At 39.8% G+C, this 16,943-nt stretch overlaps 1 protein-coding gene across 1 annotated transcript in view; it reads left to right on the top strand.

Moving 5' to 3' along the window:
- Positions 1 to 11,544: 11,544 nt before the first annotated feature.
- The window catches only part of ABLIM2 (actin binding LIM protein family member 2), a 156,072-nt gene continuing 150,673 nt past the window's right edge, over positions 11,545 to 16,943 (top strand). The window contains exon 1 of the mRNA XM_065405740.1: positions 11,545 to 11,719. Coding sequence (XP_065261812.1) covers positions 11,545 to 11,719 — 175 coding nt within the window. The remainder of the gene's footprint in view (positions 11,720 to 16,943) is intronic.

The following is a 16,943-nucleotide window of genomic DNA, read 5'->3' as shown; positions in this document are numbered from 1 at the left end:
AGGTAGACCACAGAGGGCCAGGGAGTCACACAGACAGCCCGAAGGAGCAGCTGAAAGCATGATGTATGGGCCAGGGGTTCAGGCGGAAAAGTATATTTTTTGGTGCTGTGAGCAAAAGAAGCTGTTTCCTGCTCTTTGATTCCTTCTGTGTTCAGAGACATGGGACTTTGTACATTCTTTGTAAATAAGCAAAACTGCATCAAAGAAATACCTGACTGTCACCAATTTCTCCTCCTAACTGGAACAACTTACTAGATCCTGAATTTTTGGCTACCTGCTTGGGTCAAAAAGGATAACAACACTAAGGCCAACGTATATTTGGGCCTGTTCCTAAGCGATGGATGTCCTGTGAATGTGAGAATTTTGAGGCCTCTGTAGAGTTCTATTTTTACTAGGCAGTAAGTTCTTGGCTATAATCCTGTTTATGTGTGGGAGCTGCAGGAGTCATATGACCCTTGCCACATTTCTCTCAGGAAGGAGCTCCAGTGGCAGAGCGCTGCTGCAGTTTCACTCGTCCGTTGAAGTACTCTTCAAATTCACTTGTTCAACAAGTGCTTTAACTGTGCTCCTTGCAGATTATAGGTACTTGGAGTGGTGATATGTCTGGCAGTATTTCTTGTGTCACCGACTGAATTAATGCTGGAATGCCAGAGGATACAGGTACAATGTGACGACTCCACATTTGGGGGATTTACACAAGAAATGACTCGCCTCTCATTTGGAATTTTCTGATTAAATTGTTAAGTGTATTGTCATCAGAATGTACTATTGCATGTAAGTGTTGCAGAGTGCAGAAGGATGGTTAAATGTGAACTGCTTTATTTTAAATTGTGCTAAATATTCTTGTTAATTGGAAAAATACTGAGTTACAAATTAGCATGACTCTGTTAACTGAGTTTCATGTTGGTAGTTGAATGGGTGATACATTTTAAAACTCCATGGCTTTATTTAACTTATTAGTTGTTTTAAAATCTCATATTAAATCCTATTGTCAAAAAGTGTTGTGCTTTATGCAGCTACATTGGGAGTGTTGTTCAGTATCCTTATGCAGTGCAAACTCACTAAAAATATACAAATCCACAATTTATGTTGAAAACTAGCAGAGGGTCATATTAACTGAAATGACGAATGTTAAAGACATTTATTTAATCATAAATGTAACAGGCTTGCTTGCGCTAGCCTCCTTGCAGTGTATTGTGTATCTTGCATGTGAACATATGGGCAGATTTGAAACTGTTTGGCATTGAGCACTTTGCACTGTACCCTGTATCTTACTGTGTGTGTTTGCACTAGCCTATTTTGCATTGTGCAAGGTAACCTGTCTCCCTTTCTCCTGCTATCTCCCATGCAAAGTACTCAGGAATCAGTAGTAGTGTCACATGGTGTTTCAGTCTTACAGTTTTAAGAATCTGGTCTCCTGTGCCAGCCAACACTGTAAATCTATGACTTGATTTTGATCCTTAGGCAGTACTGAATGAGACTTCAAAACCTTTTGTTAGTTGCCTTGGGAAGAGATACTATAGCCAGTTATTAATAATGAATATTTAATTTATTTGCACTATGTAGATATAAGATTGCTAATCTGGACCCTTTTGGATTAATACATTAAATTACCGTATTTTAGTTTTAGAAAAGAATTGGAGACGTCATTGAACATGAAGTTTGTTTGGGTTTTTTTCGATGTAGTTCATTGGACTGCAAAGAAATATGTCAGATAAACTGTGCAAAACAAAGACTAATGCTGCTTACTTCACTGCGGTGCACTGTTGGAACAACTGACAAGAATTCCTTGGAAGAACTGTACCCTGCTCTTCAGAAAGTACTACTTGAACGTCAGTATAAAAGATTTCTTTAGAAAGTCAGTAGTTAGTATACAGTAAAGTGGTCAGATTTCAAACCCCCAGAGAACTGGATGCAATTTTGAGGTCTTTTTGTGGATGGGTCGTTGCCAAGTGGACAAACTTCTCTAACTATCTATTTTACTGTCAAATTTAAGATGGAAAAATCTTTTGAGGGGACAATTAACATGAGAGGGTTATCTTGAAAAAGGCTGTGAACATAAACCTCTAGCTGATTGATAATATGTTCTGGGGCTTGAGAGGGAGGGATGGGGAGGCCTGCAGGAGTCACCACTCCATGATCCCTTAGCCCTTCTCCCTTCCTCCACCCTTCAGTGGAGAGGGAAAGGAAGCACAAAGGCGATGAAGGCTGGAGTAGCATCTATGCAGTGGCTCTGCTCTGCAGCCTCCTGCCGAAGGGTTCGAGGGACATCCCCAGTACCCAGCAAAGTTCCAGAGGGTCTCAAGGATTTTTAAAGGAAAAATCTATTTTAGGTGCTTATCTGGCCATCACTACCATAGTATGCACCTCACAGTCTCTAATGTATTTATTCTCACAAGCCTCTTGTGAGGTAGGGAAGTACTGTGTAGTACTTTGTTTTGCAGATGTGAAACTAAGGCAGAGAGAGGCTAAGCGCCAGATTTTCAAAGGTATTTAGCTGTCTAAAGATGCAGTTGGGCACCTAGTGGGATTTTCAAAAGTGCAAGGTGTTTAATGTCCATCATTTTTTTTTTTTTAAGGCACCTAAATAACTTTTGAAAATCTGGACCTAAAGAACGTGCCCAAAGTCACACAGGAAGTCTGTGGCAGAGCTGGCAATTGATCTCGGGTCTCTCACGCCCTAGGTTAGGGCTCTAAGACATTTGTCTTTCAAACGTTTAGTGAATGAATGGCATTCCCATCTCTCATTTATCTACTTTGCATTTTGGTGCCGACTTCTAGCCCTAGTGATGCAACAGTTTGATGTTGATAGTATTGAGCCACTTTCTATGCATCCAGACGTGTGCAGTAGTATTCATCACTAGAGCTGCTCATTGGTGTTCAAAGCTGGGAGTGCTGCCTGTATCTGTTTTGTTGTTCATATTTTCATATGAACTAGGGAATGGACATTGATTCTTTTAAACCTTTATGCTCGGTTTAGCTATTTATTTTTGTTCCCCCCAAATTTTTCCATTTCATGGGTAGAAAATGGTCAGTTATGGATGGGATGGCTATGGAGGAATGTATAGCTGTGCTATACACCATCCATGTGGCAATCAGCAGAGTTTCCTTGGTGTGAGAAGTAGCACATCTCCAGTACCGTGAAACTTATTTTTAGGATAATGGGAACTTGTTCTTTAGGGATGGAAAAGTTTATTCACGTAATATCTCACATGAATTTTGGTGTGGTTTAAAGGTTATTAAATAACTACTTTGAAAAACTGTTCTATGAAGAGTAAACTTCATTAAATGGAAAACATCCATGAAAGTCCTAATGCACCACTCTGCCATTGCAAGATAGTCCCCATAGCAAACTATCTAGTCCATTCATCAACTTAATTTTATATTTCCCAAATAACGTGGCTCCCAAACATTTCCAATCTCCAATTCCCAGTCTAATATCAATATATTTCATGATCAGGACTTTTTTTCCTGATATTTAACATTAATTATCTTTTTTTTTTTTTTTAAATCGTCCCATTTCTAGTAATGCCCACTTTGGTCCTCTAAATAATTCCTCTCCAGACTTACATCCTTCAGATATTTGTAGATGATTCTCCTTGTCTTCCCTCAGTCATTGCTTAGCCAAATTATCCCATATCCCCTCAGTTGTGGCTCAACCATATTATACATATTGAATTACTTTTCTCCCTCAGTATAAATCAATACCTCAACTGCCCTAATAATGTACTCCTCCAATTCATCTTTATATTTCCAGCATTAAGGTGTGCAAAACTCATGCAGTATTCCAGGATCAGTCTTATCAGGGCCATATAGATGGTCATATAAACAGTTGTATGTGAGTGAAAATCTTACTTCTTTTTAGTGAGTCACTGCTAATTCAATAAACCTTATTTAATACTAGAATTAATTGGAGCAGCACCTCACTCCTGCTGGGTACTCAGTAGGTAACCTGTGATTTCGGTGGCTGTCTGAGTTTTGATATCAGAAGTATGTTGATACTGGATTGTCACAGGACATCTCCATCGCTACCCAGTGAACCTCACTGTCTGGCCAGTTCAGATGGTTTTCCAGTCACAAACACGCACACTGGGCTGTTTATCTTACACCAATGTGTGTATTTATTTCCCTTTCACATAGTAATAATTGTGCAATACACGCTTACAGCAAGGTAGGCTTCCCTACATCCCTCACTTCCAAGCCCAGATTCTCTCTGAGCTTCCTCCTGAGCTCCTCTTGAGCTCCCCTTGCTTCCTGTTTCCTCCCCTTATATTCTCCCCAGTTACCTGGTTAGCCCAGTGATTGCCACCCAGGTGCTCACAGCCCCCCCACCAGAAAATATATAATTGCCCTCAGCTGGGCCTGCAGCCTTCCCCAGGCTGCAGCACTGTCAGTGATCAGGGTGTCCTGTCACATGGATATTTAGCAAGAATATCAGCAATAAAGTTCCCGGCATCAGATAGTGCCCATGTGGCAATGCTCTGGAAATGTGTCCTACTCTTACTCGTTTCTTTATAATCTGTTGATTTTCTTGTGAATATGCATACAGGAAATTCTTCCTAGGGCTTTGAAGAAGCGAGTAAGGATGCACAAACCATCAGTGACTTTCTAATATGGGTAGTTATAATCTGCTTCCTCATCCAGACCTGTGGAGGTACCAGACCCAGGCACAGCAGAACATTGGCAAGATTTTGTGCTCCATGCATACTATTATCACCAACACAACAAGGGCTCCCTCTATATTTCCATTCAGCAGAGGCTATTTTAAGTGTAGAGTAAATAAAGGTGAATTTCAAATTTCATTCAATTCAGCAATCTAGGAAAAGTATCAAGTATCAGAGGGGTAGCCGTGTTAGTCTGAATCTGTAAAAAGCAACGGAGGGTCCTGTGGCACCTTTAAGACTAACAGAAGTATTGGGAGCATAAGCTTTCGTGGGTAAGAACCTCACTTCTTCAGATGCAAGTAATGGAAATTTCCAGAGGCAGGTATAAATCAGTATGGAGATAACGAGGTTAGTTCAATCAGGGAGGGTGAGGTGCTCTGCTAGCAGTTGAGGTGTGAACACCAAGGGAGGAGAAACTGCTTCTGTAGTTGGATAGCCATTCACAGTCCTTGTTTAATCCTGATCTGATGGTGTCAAATTTGCAAATGAACTGGAGCTCAGCAGTTTCTCTTTGGAGTCTGGTCCTGAAGTTTTTTTGCTGTAAGATGGCTACCTTTACATCTGCTATTGTGTGGCCAGGGAGGTTGCAGTGTTCTCCTACAGGTTTTTGTGTATTGCCATTCCTGATATCTGACTTGTGTCCATTTATCCTCTTGCGTAGTGACTGTCCAGTTTGGCCAATGTACATAGCAGAGGGGCATTGCTGGCACTTGATGGCATATATAACATTGGTGGACGTGCAGGTGAATGAGCCGGTGATGTTGTAGCTGATCTGGTTAGGTCCTGTGATGGTGTTGCTGGTGTAGATATATGACCCTGGAAGAACTCCACCATGATTTCAACAGCTTCCACCCCACCATCAACCTCAGCCTGGACCAATCTACACGGGAGGTCCACTTCCTAGACACCACAGTACAAATAAGCGATGGCCATGTTAACACCACCGTATACCGAAAACCCACCGACCACTATGCCTACCTTCATGCCTCCAGCTTCCACCCTGGACACACCACACGATCCATCGTCTACAGCCAAGCGCTGAGGTACAACCGCATCTGCTCCAACCCCTGAGACAGAGACCAACACCTACAAGATCTTCACCAAGCATTCTCAAAACTACGATACCCACACAAGGAAATAAAGAAACAAATCAACAGAGCCAGACGTGTACCTAGAAGCCTCCTGCTACAAGACAGGCCCAAAAAAGAAACCAACAGAACTCCACTGGCCATCACCTACAGTCCTCAGCTTAAACCTCTCCAACGCATCATCAGTGATCTACAACCCATCCTGGACAATGATCCCTCACTTTCACAGACCTTGGGAGGCAGGCCAGTCCTCGCCCACAGACAACCCGCCAACCTTAAGCATATTCTCACCAGCAACCACGCACCGCACCATAACAACTCTAACTCAGGAACCAACCCATGCAACAAACCTCGATGCCAACTCTGCCCACATATCTACACCAGCAACACCATCACAGGACCTAACCAGATCAGCTACAACATCACCGGCTCATTCACCTGCACGTCCACCAATGTTATATATGCCATCATGTGCTAGCAATGCCCCTCTGCTATGTACATTGGCCAAACTGGACAGTCACTACGCAAGAGGATAAATGGACACAAGTCAGATATCAGGAATGGCAATACACAAAAACCTGTAGGAGAACACTGCAACCTCCCTGGCCACACAATAGCAGATGTAAAGGTAGCCATCTTACAGCAAAAAAACTTCAGGACCAGACTCCAAAGAGAAACTGCTGAGCTCCAGTTCATTAGCAAATTTGACACCATCAGATCAGGATTAAACAAAGACTGTGAATGGCTATCCAACTACAGAAGCAGTTTCTCCTCCCTTGGTGTTCACACCTCAACTGCTAGCAGAGCACCTCACCCTCCCTGATTGAACTAACCTCGTTATCTCCATACTGATTTATACCTGCCTCTGGAAATTTCCATTACTTGCATCTGAAGAAGTGAGGTTCTTACCCACGAAAGCTTATGCTCCCAATACTTCTGTTAGTCTTAAAGGTGCAACAGGACCCTCTGTTGCTTTTTAGGAAAAGTATGTGATCATTCAAACTTTAATGAGAACTTTTTAAACTGGAGGATGCTACGGTAAATGTCCTAATATACTGTATAATCATTAAACTCCACAAGGGATGACAGCATATTGCTAACAAAATATGTTGATGGAGCATCCTCATACACTTTGAAGCTAAACTTTGACACATACAAACAAAAGTAAAATGATCAGAATTACTATATAAAGAGACTGGATTCAAAACTTTATTGAAATGAATGTAAGTTAAAAATGTAGTAGAACTTGAATAAAAGAAGAGTTCTCTATCTGAAGGAGTTATTTCTCATGTTCTATCATTATGTTATTCCAGATGAAAGAGACAGTGTTTAATTAAACTCTATGAAGAAACATAGTTTTATTATGACCCCACAGAGGTTGTATCCACAGAGAATGTTGGGTGAAACACTGATCAGAATTAATGTATTACATTAATTAATTCCTTTTGAATGGAGAGGAAAATAAAGCACTCTGTTAGTTTTTGTTGTTTGTTCATTCATGCTTATTTAACGTGATTATTTTTGAATGTCAAATGCATCCTTGTGAGATTTAAAAAATGGAATGCAAGCAAAAAGTTATACCCCAATATAACGCTATCCTCGGGAGCCAAAAAAATCTTACCGCGTTATAGGTGAAACCGCATTATATCGAACTTGCTTTGATCCGCTGGAGCGCGCAGCCCCACCCTCCCGGAGTGCTGCTTTACCGCGTTATATCCGAATTCATGTTATATCGGGGTAGAAGTGTAGTTGTTTTACAGTTTGTTGCATACCTGTGCTTTAGCTAAATATAATTCTTCTTTACTTTTCATTTCCACTCCTGGCTTGGAAACTATTGTTAAACAAAAAATGCTAAGACATCAAAAAGACATGCTAGATAGGTTCCCCCGTCCCCTGTCCCTCCCCATTTTTTTTTTTTGAGTCCTACTGTAACAAAAAAGGCTACTGTGTTGATTCCCAGATACATTGCAGGTTAGGTATTACAGGGAGCTATGCAGAGCACTTGGCCCTAATGCACATTTCTGAATCAATGCTAGCATTCAAGGGAAACAATCTGCAGTAAGTCTGGCTGCCCCAAAGGAGGTGGGACTGTAAGCAAGGGTGCAGTTGACAACAACCTTTTCATAGTGTTTCTTTTTACAAACACTACATGAAATTTCCGTGTAAGCGTCCAGAGTTCAAGCAGCAGTTACAGCCAATTCCAAATGAGGAAACCCTTTAATAAAAATCTCTAGTTATTTACTAGAAAAGATGTTCATAATTTTCACGCAGAGGAAACATCTGCATGGTTGACTGCATTAATGTCTTTCTGCTCTGAAAAACTGCTATATACAATGTTACATGCACAAGTATTTGGAGGATCAGAGCGTTAGAGTAAATACAGGGAGACAACTTTTAGCCCTGAAATAGTTATAAAGGAAAATTAAGGGGTAATTGGCTGATAGCACTTTTACTAATTTATTTAATTTATTTATGATTTAATTTAATTTAATTAATTTATTGGTCAATATGAGAGGACATAACACCACTGATCAGTTTATTTTTAAGTTGCATTTGTTTTCTTCTTGTGAGAGTGTACAGAAACTTTTAAAAGCTGATCTGGAAACACTTTGGGGGGGAAAACACCCAGTTTTAGAATGATTTGCTGAATCCCCCGAGTAAGAAGAGAGACATTCAGTATGTAATTTACTCTCCCTTGTTCACTCTATTAGTTCTCTGTATTAATCTGTTGCCAGGTGGGAAAACTACTATGGGTGTGGCGAGTCAAATACAAGCCTGTTACAATTTGTTAATAATTCAGTCCATAGACACTGTTACCTAACATATTAAAATGTAAAAAATAATAAATGTACTGTAGCAAAATTACAAGAACTAGAAAGTTTGTGTTCAACATTTCCTATAATTCTTTGGAATGCTCTTTTGCATAAACAACCTAATAGGTGCAATTTCTATTTTAAATCACAAGATGGCAGCAAATTTTTAATTTGCTCAATATTTTGCTAGCCTAAATGAGCTCAGTTCTGCAGCCTTCATATACTGTACTTGCATCTCTTGTTGAAGTCAATAGGCATTTGCTTGGAGAAGGACAGCAGGATTACAGCCTTTATTTGTTACCATGATGCACAGGATAAAGACCCATAGAAACACTTTTTTACACTAACCTATCAACTATTTTTAACCTGGAACATACACAGAGTAAAGAGTGGGTGGGGAGTTGCTTTTGGGGTGTATTTGTTTGTTTTTATCACAATAAGATTTAAGTTGATTTAAAATGACATTTACCTTCAGTGCTGACGATCTTGAACGTTCAGTGTACTATTTACTAAATATAATAGAAAAATAACTTTGACTGAAAGTCACATAACGTAGAAAAACAAAGTTTATGCATGCATCCCTAGCATATTGCACACATTTCTTTTATATGTAAACTTAAAGCTTAATCATAAAAATCCTTACTCAAGTGAGTAGTCCTTACATGAATACTTGTGTGAGGAGAAGTTTGCAGGCTTTGGCTTTTAGAGATTAGAAATAGAAAACACCTGTTAGATCATCTTTCTTCCAGTGCAGGATCCTTCCTCCAGTATTAAGTATTTGCAATACAAATGACTAGTTAGTTGCATGTTTCATAATAAATGCCTTGCTCAACATTTTGATATATACTTCTGGGAAAGCAGAACAACATCTTACCTCTGTTTTTCACTATTCTAAAAGGGTGACTGTGCCTGGGAGTTTGAAGAAAGTGCCTGGATATGTTGTTTAGCATAGAATCTGATTTGCAAGAGTACATGATACTTTATATGAGAATAAGTATTTTAACCCCACTATCCTGGATCGATTCCAACATCAGTGGTTATATCTTGCTTGCCAGAAATTCTGCTATAGGTTCAATTGGCTAAGTTCCCTTAACTTTTACTGAGACTTCGGCTCCTAGAGATTTAGGCACTTGTGAAAATTTTATCCTGGTCTTTATGTTGGCAAATTTTGTGATAGAAGAATCCATATTTGTTGTATGTGGCTATGATGAGCAAAGCTACTATGTAACTGTCTTACTTTTCTGCCACAGAGTTGTCAATGAAGTTCTGATTGCAGACTCTTTATCACTAGTGATGATGTAAGGGGCAAATTGCACTGTGATTTTCCTCCCCACACCCACATTTCAATTTGAGTTTGCAAACTATTGGTTAGAAGCAATCATATTTTGACTTATCAGCTGAGAACATTTGCTCTGGATGTCAATAAGTGAGATCAGAGCTCCACTCACCAAGTCATATTTATTATAGTTATTCCTTCAGTGGCTTCAAATGTATTTTAATGTAGTAATAAATTAATCACTATCTTGGTACTTCAGTGCCACATACCGAAGAAAGTGTCTGCTGACTAAGAACAATTATATGAGTACCAAGGTTACCAAGCATGTACCATATCAGAACTCGGTAGTAATGTCATAGTGCTTAACATTCTTTAAAGTTCCCAAAACTTTCTGTCTCCTGGCTGGAAATTTGCTATATACAGTACATTGGTGTTTTCCAAATGTGGAATTAATGTGGGCGAAGGACTAGTTGGGAGTACAGGCCTCTTAGTTCTTCTCCAGATTCTCAGCCTTAGTTTGAAAAAAGTCTGTCATGGTTACAAAGAAACCTTCAAACATAAAGCAAGTGCAACTGATGTAGAGACATCTCTCTGAGTTTGCAGTACCCATGAAAAATAGCTAATGATGGTACTTTATATGTCAACATTTTAAGCTATTTAAATTCTCATCAAAGCATGTAACGAAGGGGGGAAAGGGTCATCTGAAGATCTATGCCAGTGTTTTCCAAAGAGTTGTGTTTAGGAGGATGTGGAGGAAGGCACCAAAAAGACTAGCCATGAGAGGGCACATGGAGGATGTACAATTAATATGTGTAGGCTTTTAATAATGCATGGTGAGGTTGCAGGAAGAGGAGGAATGCAGTTGGTTTTACTTTGCTGAGGAGGAGCTCAGCATTCAAAAGTTAGGGAAACTTTACAATATCTTTGTAGTATCTTCAGTATCTTTCATCGCATAATACTACTGTAACAAATAAGTGGGCACATAGTAGTTCATGGTTATGTTTATTGTACAGCATGCTTATCTGGAATTTCATGTAATCTGTGGAAACAGAATTTAGATCCTCTGGTTATAAAAGCATAAGCACTTATCAACTGAGCTAAAGGAAAGTCTTTCGTAATTGCTTGCAGTCTGGGGCGGAATCAGGTGCTTGAGATCCTGAGACACATCAGTTTCAGAAAATAATTTGTAACTAGAGCTGGTTGATTTGATTTTTTTTTTTTTTTTTTTTGAAATTGACAAAATATTTAATTTAAAATTGTAATTAAACAGTGTGATGCAAACTGGGGTGGAAAAAGGCAGTTGAATTTTCAAAAAAATGTTTTACCATTTTTTTGTATAGTTCTCTTTATACAACCCTTGATCCAAAATGTTTTTGTTCAAGTTGGTTGTGAAATTCATAAGCCGTGTACAATTCTTTTTCATTATTGCGGTGGTAACCTAAATGGAAGTGAAAATCAGCAGTGATGCTTTAAATTGGTGAGCAGACTGTTTATACTGACATATGATTCTAAAGCAAATTCAATTAAAATAAAGTTTAAAAAGACCACTTCAGGAGCTGGCCAACACCAGAAAGTGAGACCATTTTGGCCCACGAGTCATGTTCATGGCATGTTTTGACTGAAATGTCAATTTTCATTATTTGTTTGTCTAATAAGACCATCATTTTATGTAATTTGTCCAGCAGAAGTTTTTAATCTACTGTATGTTCTTATACAACTTGTCTTTCTTTACAGTTTCTCAACCACAGGCTGTACATAACCACCTGGAGAAACCATCAGGTTCAGCAATTCTCTGCAATAACTGTGGAAACCCATGCAAAGGGGAAGTTTTGAGAGTTCAGAACAAATATTTTCATATTAAGTGCTTTGTTTGTAAAGGTAAGTGTTTACTATTTATTACTGCTGTTATATATTACAGTAATTCCCTGGAGATTGTGGCCCCATTATTTTGGAAATAGCACAGATCTATAGTACAAGCCAGTCCTCACATCAAAGAGTTTATGGTCCTAAGACCCTGATCCTGCAGTGAGTTCCACGTGCAAGGGTTCACTCAGATGGAGCTTTTTGCAAGATTGGGGCCTAAATAGGGACAAGATGGGAGAGGAACACAGCATGGGGGGTGGAAGTCACGGGTAACAACAAAGGAACACAAGATTCCATAGATTAGCTGTGTCCAATTTGCAGGATAACTTTGTAGGCTTTAAGGGTCTGTTTTGTTTTGTTCATATAAATGAACAAATTGATAATTAATCTGTAATAGGCCATTTGCCTGGCTATTGCCAGTCAGCAGTTTATTGAAACTTTATTTCCAATCACCACCTATAATACAGATGCTCTATTCTTTAGGCTGTAAATTATAGAGGCCCCAACTGAGATCTGAAACCCACTGTGATAGGCAATGTACAAACTCATAGTAAAAGACCATCCCCCCGGAAGAGCTGGCAGACTTAGGTTGGAATGGGAAATCGAAGCACAGAGAGATGAAGTGAATTACTAAAGGTCACATAGCTGGTTAAAGGCAGAACTATACTTAGAACTCAGGTCTCCTAACTCCTAGACCAGTTCTTTATCCACCAGGCTATGTGTGCAGTTTGTTTAATTTTTAATTCTGCTCAAAATATAGTTGAGCACATCTTACATTGGGAGGAGTAACAGTTACTTGTGAGCACATAAGTGATATATAGAACCAATTTATTTGATAGAGTGTTAGTTGTGGGAAGGGGAGGGTATGAGGTTTGAGTGGAGTGGAATGGGGTATATTCTGCTGCCTGGCTTACTAGCTATCAAAACAATTGAATGTATTATCATATTGCTACATGGTTATCCCTATGTGGATTGTGAGTTTCATGAATTATCCAGGTGCCAACAGCTTGCTTATAAAAAGCAACAGAGGGTCCTGTGGCACCTTTAAGACTAACAGAAGTATTGGGAGCATAAGCTTTCATGGGTAAGAACCTCACTTCCTTACCCATGAAAGCTTATGCTCCCAATAATTCTGTTAGTCTTAAAGGTGCCACAGGGCCCTCTGTTGCTTTTTACAGACTCAGACTAACACGGCTACCCCTCTGAAGCTTGCTTATAGACATCTTTTATTTGAAATGACATATAGAAATATATAAAAATAATGAACCTGGCACCAAAGGTTCAAAGTCCCACCCTATCTCTGTCAAGTTCCCCAGATAAAGCTCCACTATGTTCCAAAACAAAGAGAAATGTCAGAAAGAGGGTTGAAAAGCTAATACATCGGTTAATGATTGCTCCGACTTATAACTGTGAGGAAACAGATCCAGGTTAAAGGTAATAATAACAATGCTATGAATGCCAGGAACGCTCCAATAAAATCAATGAGGTCCATAATATGTTCCAGACTGATGTATTGAAGATGCAGAAGCATCACTTGTAGACCAAATAAAAAACCTAATTTCTGCAACTCAGCCTATCAGTCTGGAACTGCAGGACATCTGTCTGGGTGTCCCTTGTATTGGGCCAAGTTCCTAAGTCTTTACTCTCTTTACTCAGACAGAGCTCCCATTCAAGTCAGTTTTAATAAAAGTTTAATAACAGGATTTAAACTTTGTGCCATTGAAATATAAGGCAATGCTCTTTTCTTTAGGCTGTAAACCCTTTGGTTAACAGCTATCAGAATGCGGTTTTATTTTTTTCATTAAAGCAGTAGAAAAATATGAACGAGAACGACAAAACATGATAAAGTATTGACTATTAGGGCTATAAAATTCAAACTAAATCCATTTCCTAGTTCACTCCTAGGGCATCTGTCACGATAGCTTTTCATACGGTACGTGATGTTAGAGAAATTCTGGTCCTCTAGGCCAACCGCAGGACAGATTGTGAGTTCCAAGTGCAAACTCCTCAAGCACTTTAACAGCCTTAACACGGAGTCACAGACAGTCCCCTTGGGCACTCCAGTCTGTCTTGCCACCCAGGTGAGTGTATCTCTGTTGTAGATCACAGAATATCAGGGTTGGAAGGGACCTCAGGAGGTCATCTAGTCCAACCCCCTGCTCAAAGCAGGACCAATCCCCATACAGATTTTTGTCCCAGATCCCTAAATGGCCCCCTCAAGGATTGAACTCATAACCCTGGGTTTAGCAGGCCAATGCTCAAACCACTGAGCTATCCCTCCCCCTTACACCAAGATGGTCCCTTACACCAAGAATCACAGCAATATTCAGGTTACTCCTAATCCCAAAGGACCAGTCACTTTGGCACCAAAGGTCAGTTGCACTTCAGGTCTCACACCAAAGACAATGCTTGTAGCCAATCCTATGGTAAATTATATGAAGATTTATTAAATAGGAAAAGGAAATTAGAGAGTTATTTACAAGGTTAAAGCAAGCAAACACAGATACACAAATGAGTTACAGTCTTAGGTTTTCAAAAGTCTATAGGCTTCTATAATCATCAAGTTCTATTTGTCCTTTAGGGCTAACCCGGCGAAGCTGCTGGGGATCTCTTGTTTATGCCTAGAAACAGCTTGCTGACCCAGCATCTCCAAGCAGCATAGAGATACCTAGTTGCATTTGTTCAAGGTTTTTATCCCCCTCCTGCTATGTGATGTGAAGTGCAAACTCATCTGATGGGACGAGTCCACTTGCATGACTCCTCTTCACAGGGAGCAGAGCAGAACAACAATAAGTTTTTAGTCCTTTTGTTGACGATTCCTCAATCCCGATGTGAGGAGTTTCCAACTGTAAGAACCACTCATAGCCTGTCCGGTATTGATGGGTCTCCTCCTTCAGTCACAGAGGCTCACAATACAACCATTCAAATATATTACATTACAACATGGAACACAGATATTACAAGTAAGATTAAAGCATGCAGCATCTCACAAGTATTCAAACGAATCTAAACTCTAAACACTAAATTCTTTCTTATAATTCTAATACCTATTTTATCAATATCAACCCACAAGTGAGCCAGACAGATTACAGCTATGTTTATCTGTTAGTATCTAGTTGAGATACGGGGACTTTGGCATGAGCTGGCACTTGGCCTACCAGTGTCACGGTGTCATTACATTACCCTGGACAACTAAAGTTTGATCCCATATAGATAATAAAGATAGGGATCATCTTTATTTTGGCTCAAGTTATTCTTGAGGCTCTCAGTGTTTATGGTGTGATATCTTTCTAACACTTACACTAACACTTACAGCATAACACTGAACTGCATCAAGCATTACTATTTAGGAAATAGTTCAGGAGCATATACGAGCCCAATATATCTGAGGTGCACAGATAATTTGGTGATGACTGGCATAGATTTGACTATAAATTAAAAAAAACAAAAAAAACAGAGGGCATGACTCTTCATGCTTTAAATGATCACCTCTAGCATGCTGTGGAAGGAACAAATTCACACAACTTTCACGAACGCTGCTTTGCAAACTTACAGTGGCCTTGTGTGAAGTCCTGCAGTTTCCCTACTAAATAAATAGGGCCCTGCAAAACCCTACTGTAAAGTTACACAGATGTAAGTGGAATGTGCTGTGCATGGTTTCTCTGTCCTTAGCCAGGTTACAGTCAAAGACAAGGCATTGAACTTGCAACCTGAACCTCAGATATAGAAAAACAAGGCCTGCTATACAGGATCAGCGTTACCATATATCCACCCATCTTTTCTTTAGGTCTTGCTACTCAATCTTTAATCAAAACCCATTGGACCCTGGATTGCTATAGTGCTGTATGTGCCTTGGAAACAGTAGCTCTGCTCCTCCATGGTGAAATGGTCCACTTTTTAGTGTATGCATCCTCCTAGGTATTTAACCTTGCATATTGGGTTTAATTGATCATAGTGGGTCAGATCCTCAACTTGTGTAAATTGGTGTAGCTCTGTAAGCCAATGTGCCTGTTTCACATTTGCACTAATGCCTCCTTTATACAACTGTGGCAGTGAAAAGGGGGTCTTGGAGTGGGTATTCATTACACCTTCACCCATGTTAAAGCCCCTTTTATGTGACTGGAGTGGTGGAAAGCACCCTTAGTGTAAATAAGAATTGGAGCCAACAATTTTAACTGCATTGGATTCAGATGAGAAGTTGGGCAGAGCTAGGACAGAGAGTATTCACTAGAGAAGGAAAAAATTAGAAGGTATCTGTAACTTGGTAACAGGGAGTGGTTTGTTTATGACATCAAACCCATCTGCTGGGCTATAAATAAGCATGTTAAAAGCTCCCATGTGTAATCTGAGGGATTTGCATTTGAACATAGTGTAAAACCAAAGGGTCTCAGGTTGCAGGAGAGGAGTCATTTACAGAAAATTTGAAAGTAAGATTAGAGCCCAAAACAAAGTTAACAAAGCAGGTGCGGTTCATTACCTTGCATTCTCAGTGACTGCCATGGAATATCCGTAACTGCTGTTGTTTCACAGACAATACCAGCAGCGTGTCCATCACTGGCTAAGTCCTTCGGGGCCCTGTAGGGCCCCGAACATGTTAAATAGATATACCAGGAATAAGTGAGCAGTGGACATGGCACTCTCACAATCTGTCTTGAAGAGTTTAGTGGCTTTGGGCCTGATTTACACCTCTACCCCGATATAACGCGGTAAAGCAGTGCTCCGGGGGTGGGGGGGAGGGGGCTGCGTGCTCTGGCGGATCAAAGCAAGTTCGATATAACGCGGTTTCACCTATAACGTGGTAAGATTTTTTGGCTCCCGAGGACAGCGTTATGTCGGGGTAGAGATGTACCACTCTGTCACACCAGTTTTACAGTGGTGTGACTCTGTTAATTGATTTCATTGGGTCATGCCAGTGTAAAACTGATGTAATCCAGTGGTCAATCCGATCCTGTGTTGGGCTTTTCAGACCATAGCTTTTTAAAAAATTCTATAATGTATATCAGGCTGAAAGCTTATTTATTCCTCTGATTTGCCTTGTTTCTTTTCTACCTCCACCTTCTCTGGCATAGGTTTTCTTTACTAGTGCACAAGTAATAGTTGATGATGATTAGGTACAGCCTCCAATATAGAGCCCAGCAAATTCTAGTCATTACTCAAATAATATCACAAAACTTCTGATCTACCAAGCACTTGGTATGCTTAACTTTTAGCACATAAATAGTCCAATTCAAATTCAATT

Source organism: Emys orbicularis, chromosome 5, assembly GCF_028017835.1.
Source record: "Emys orbicularis isolate rEmyOrb1 chromosome 5, rEmyOrb1.hap1, whole genome shotgun sequence".
NCBI classification, from domain to species: domain Eukaryota; kingdom Metazoa; phylum Chordata; order Testudines; family Emydidae; genus Emys; species Emys orbicularis.
Note: the sequence above shows the minus strand (reverse complement) of the source record. Positions and strands in the feature narration are given on the sequence as shown.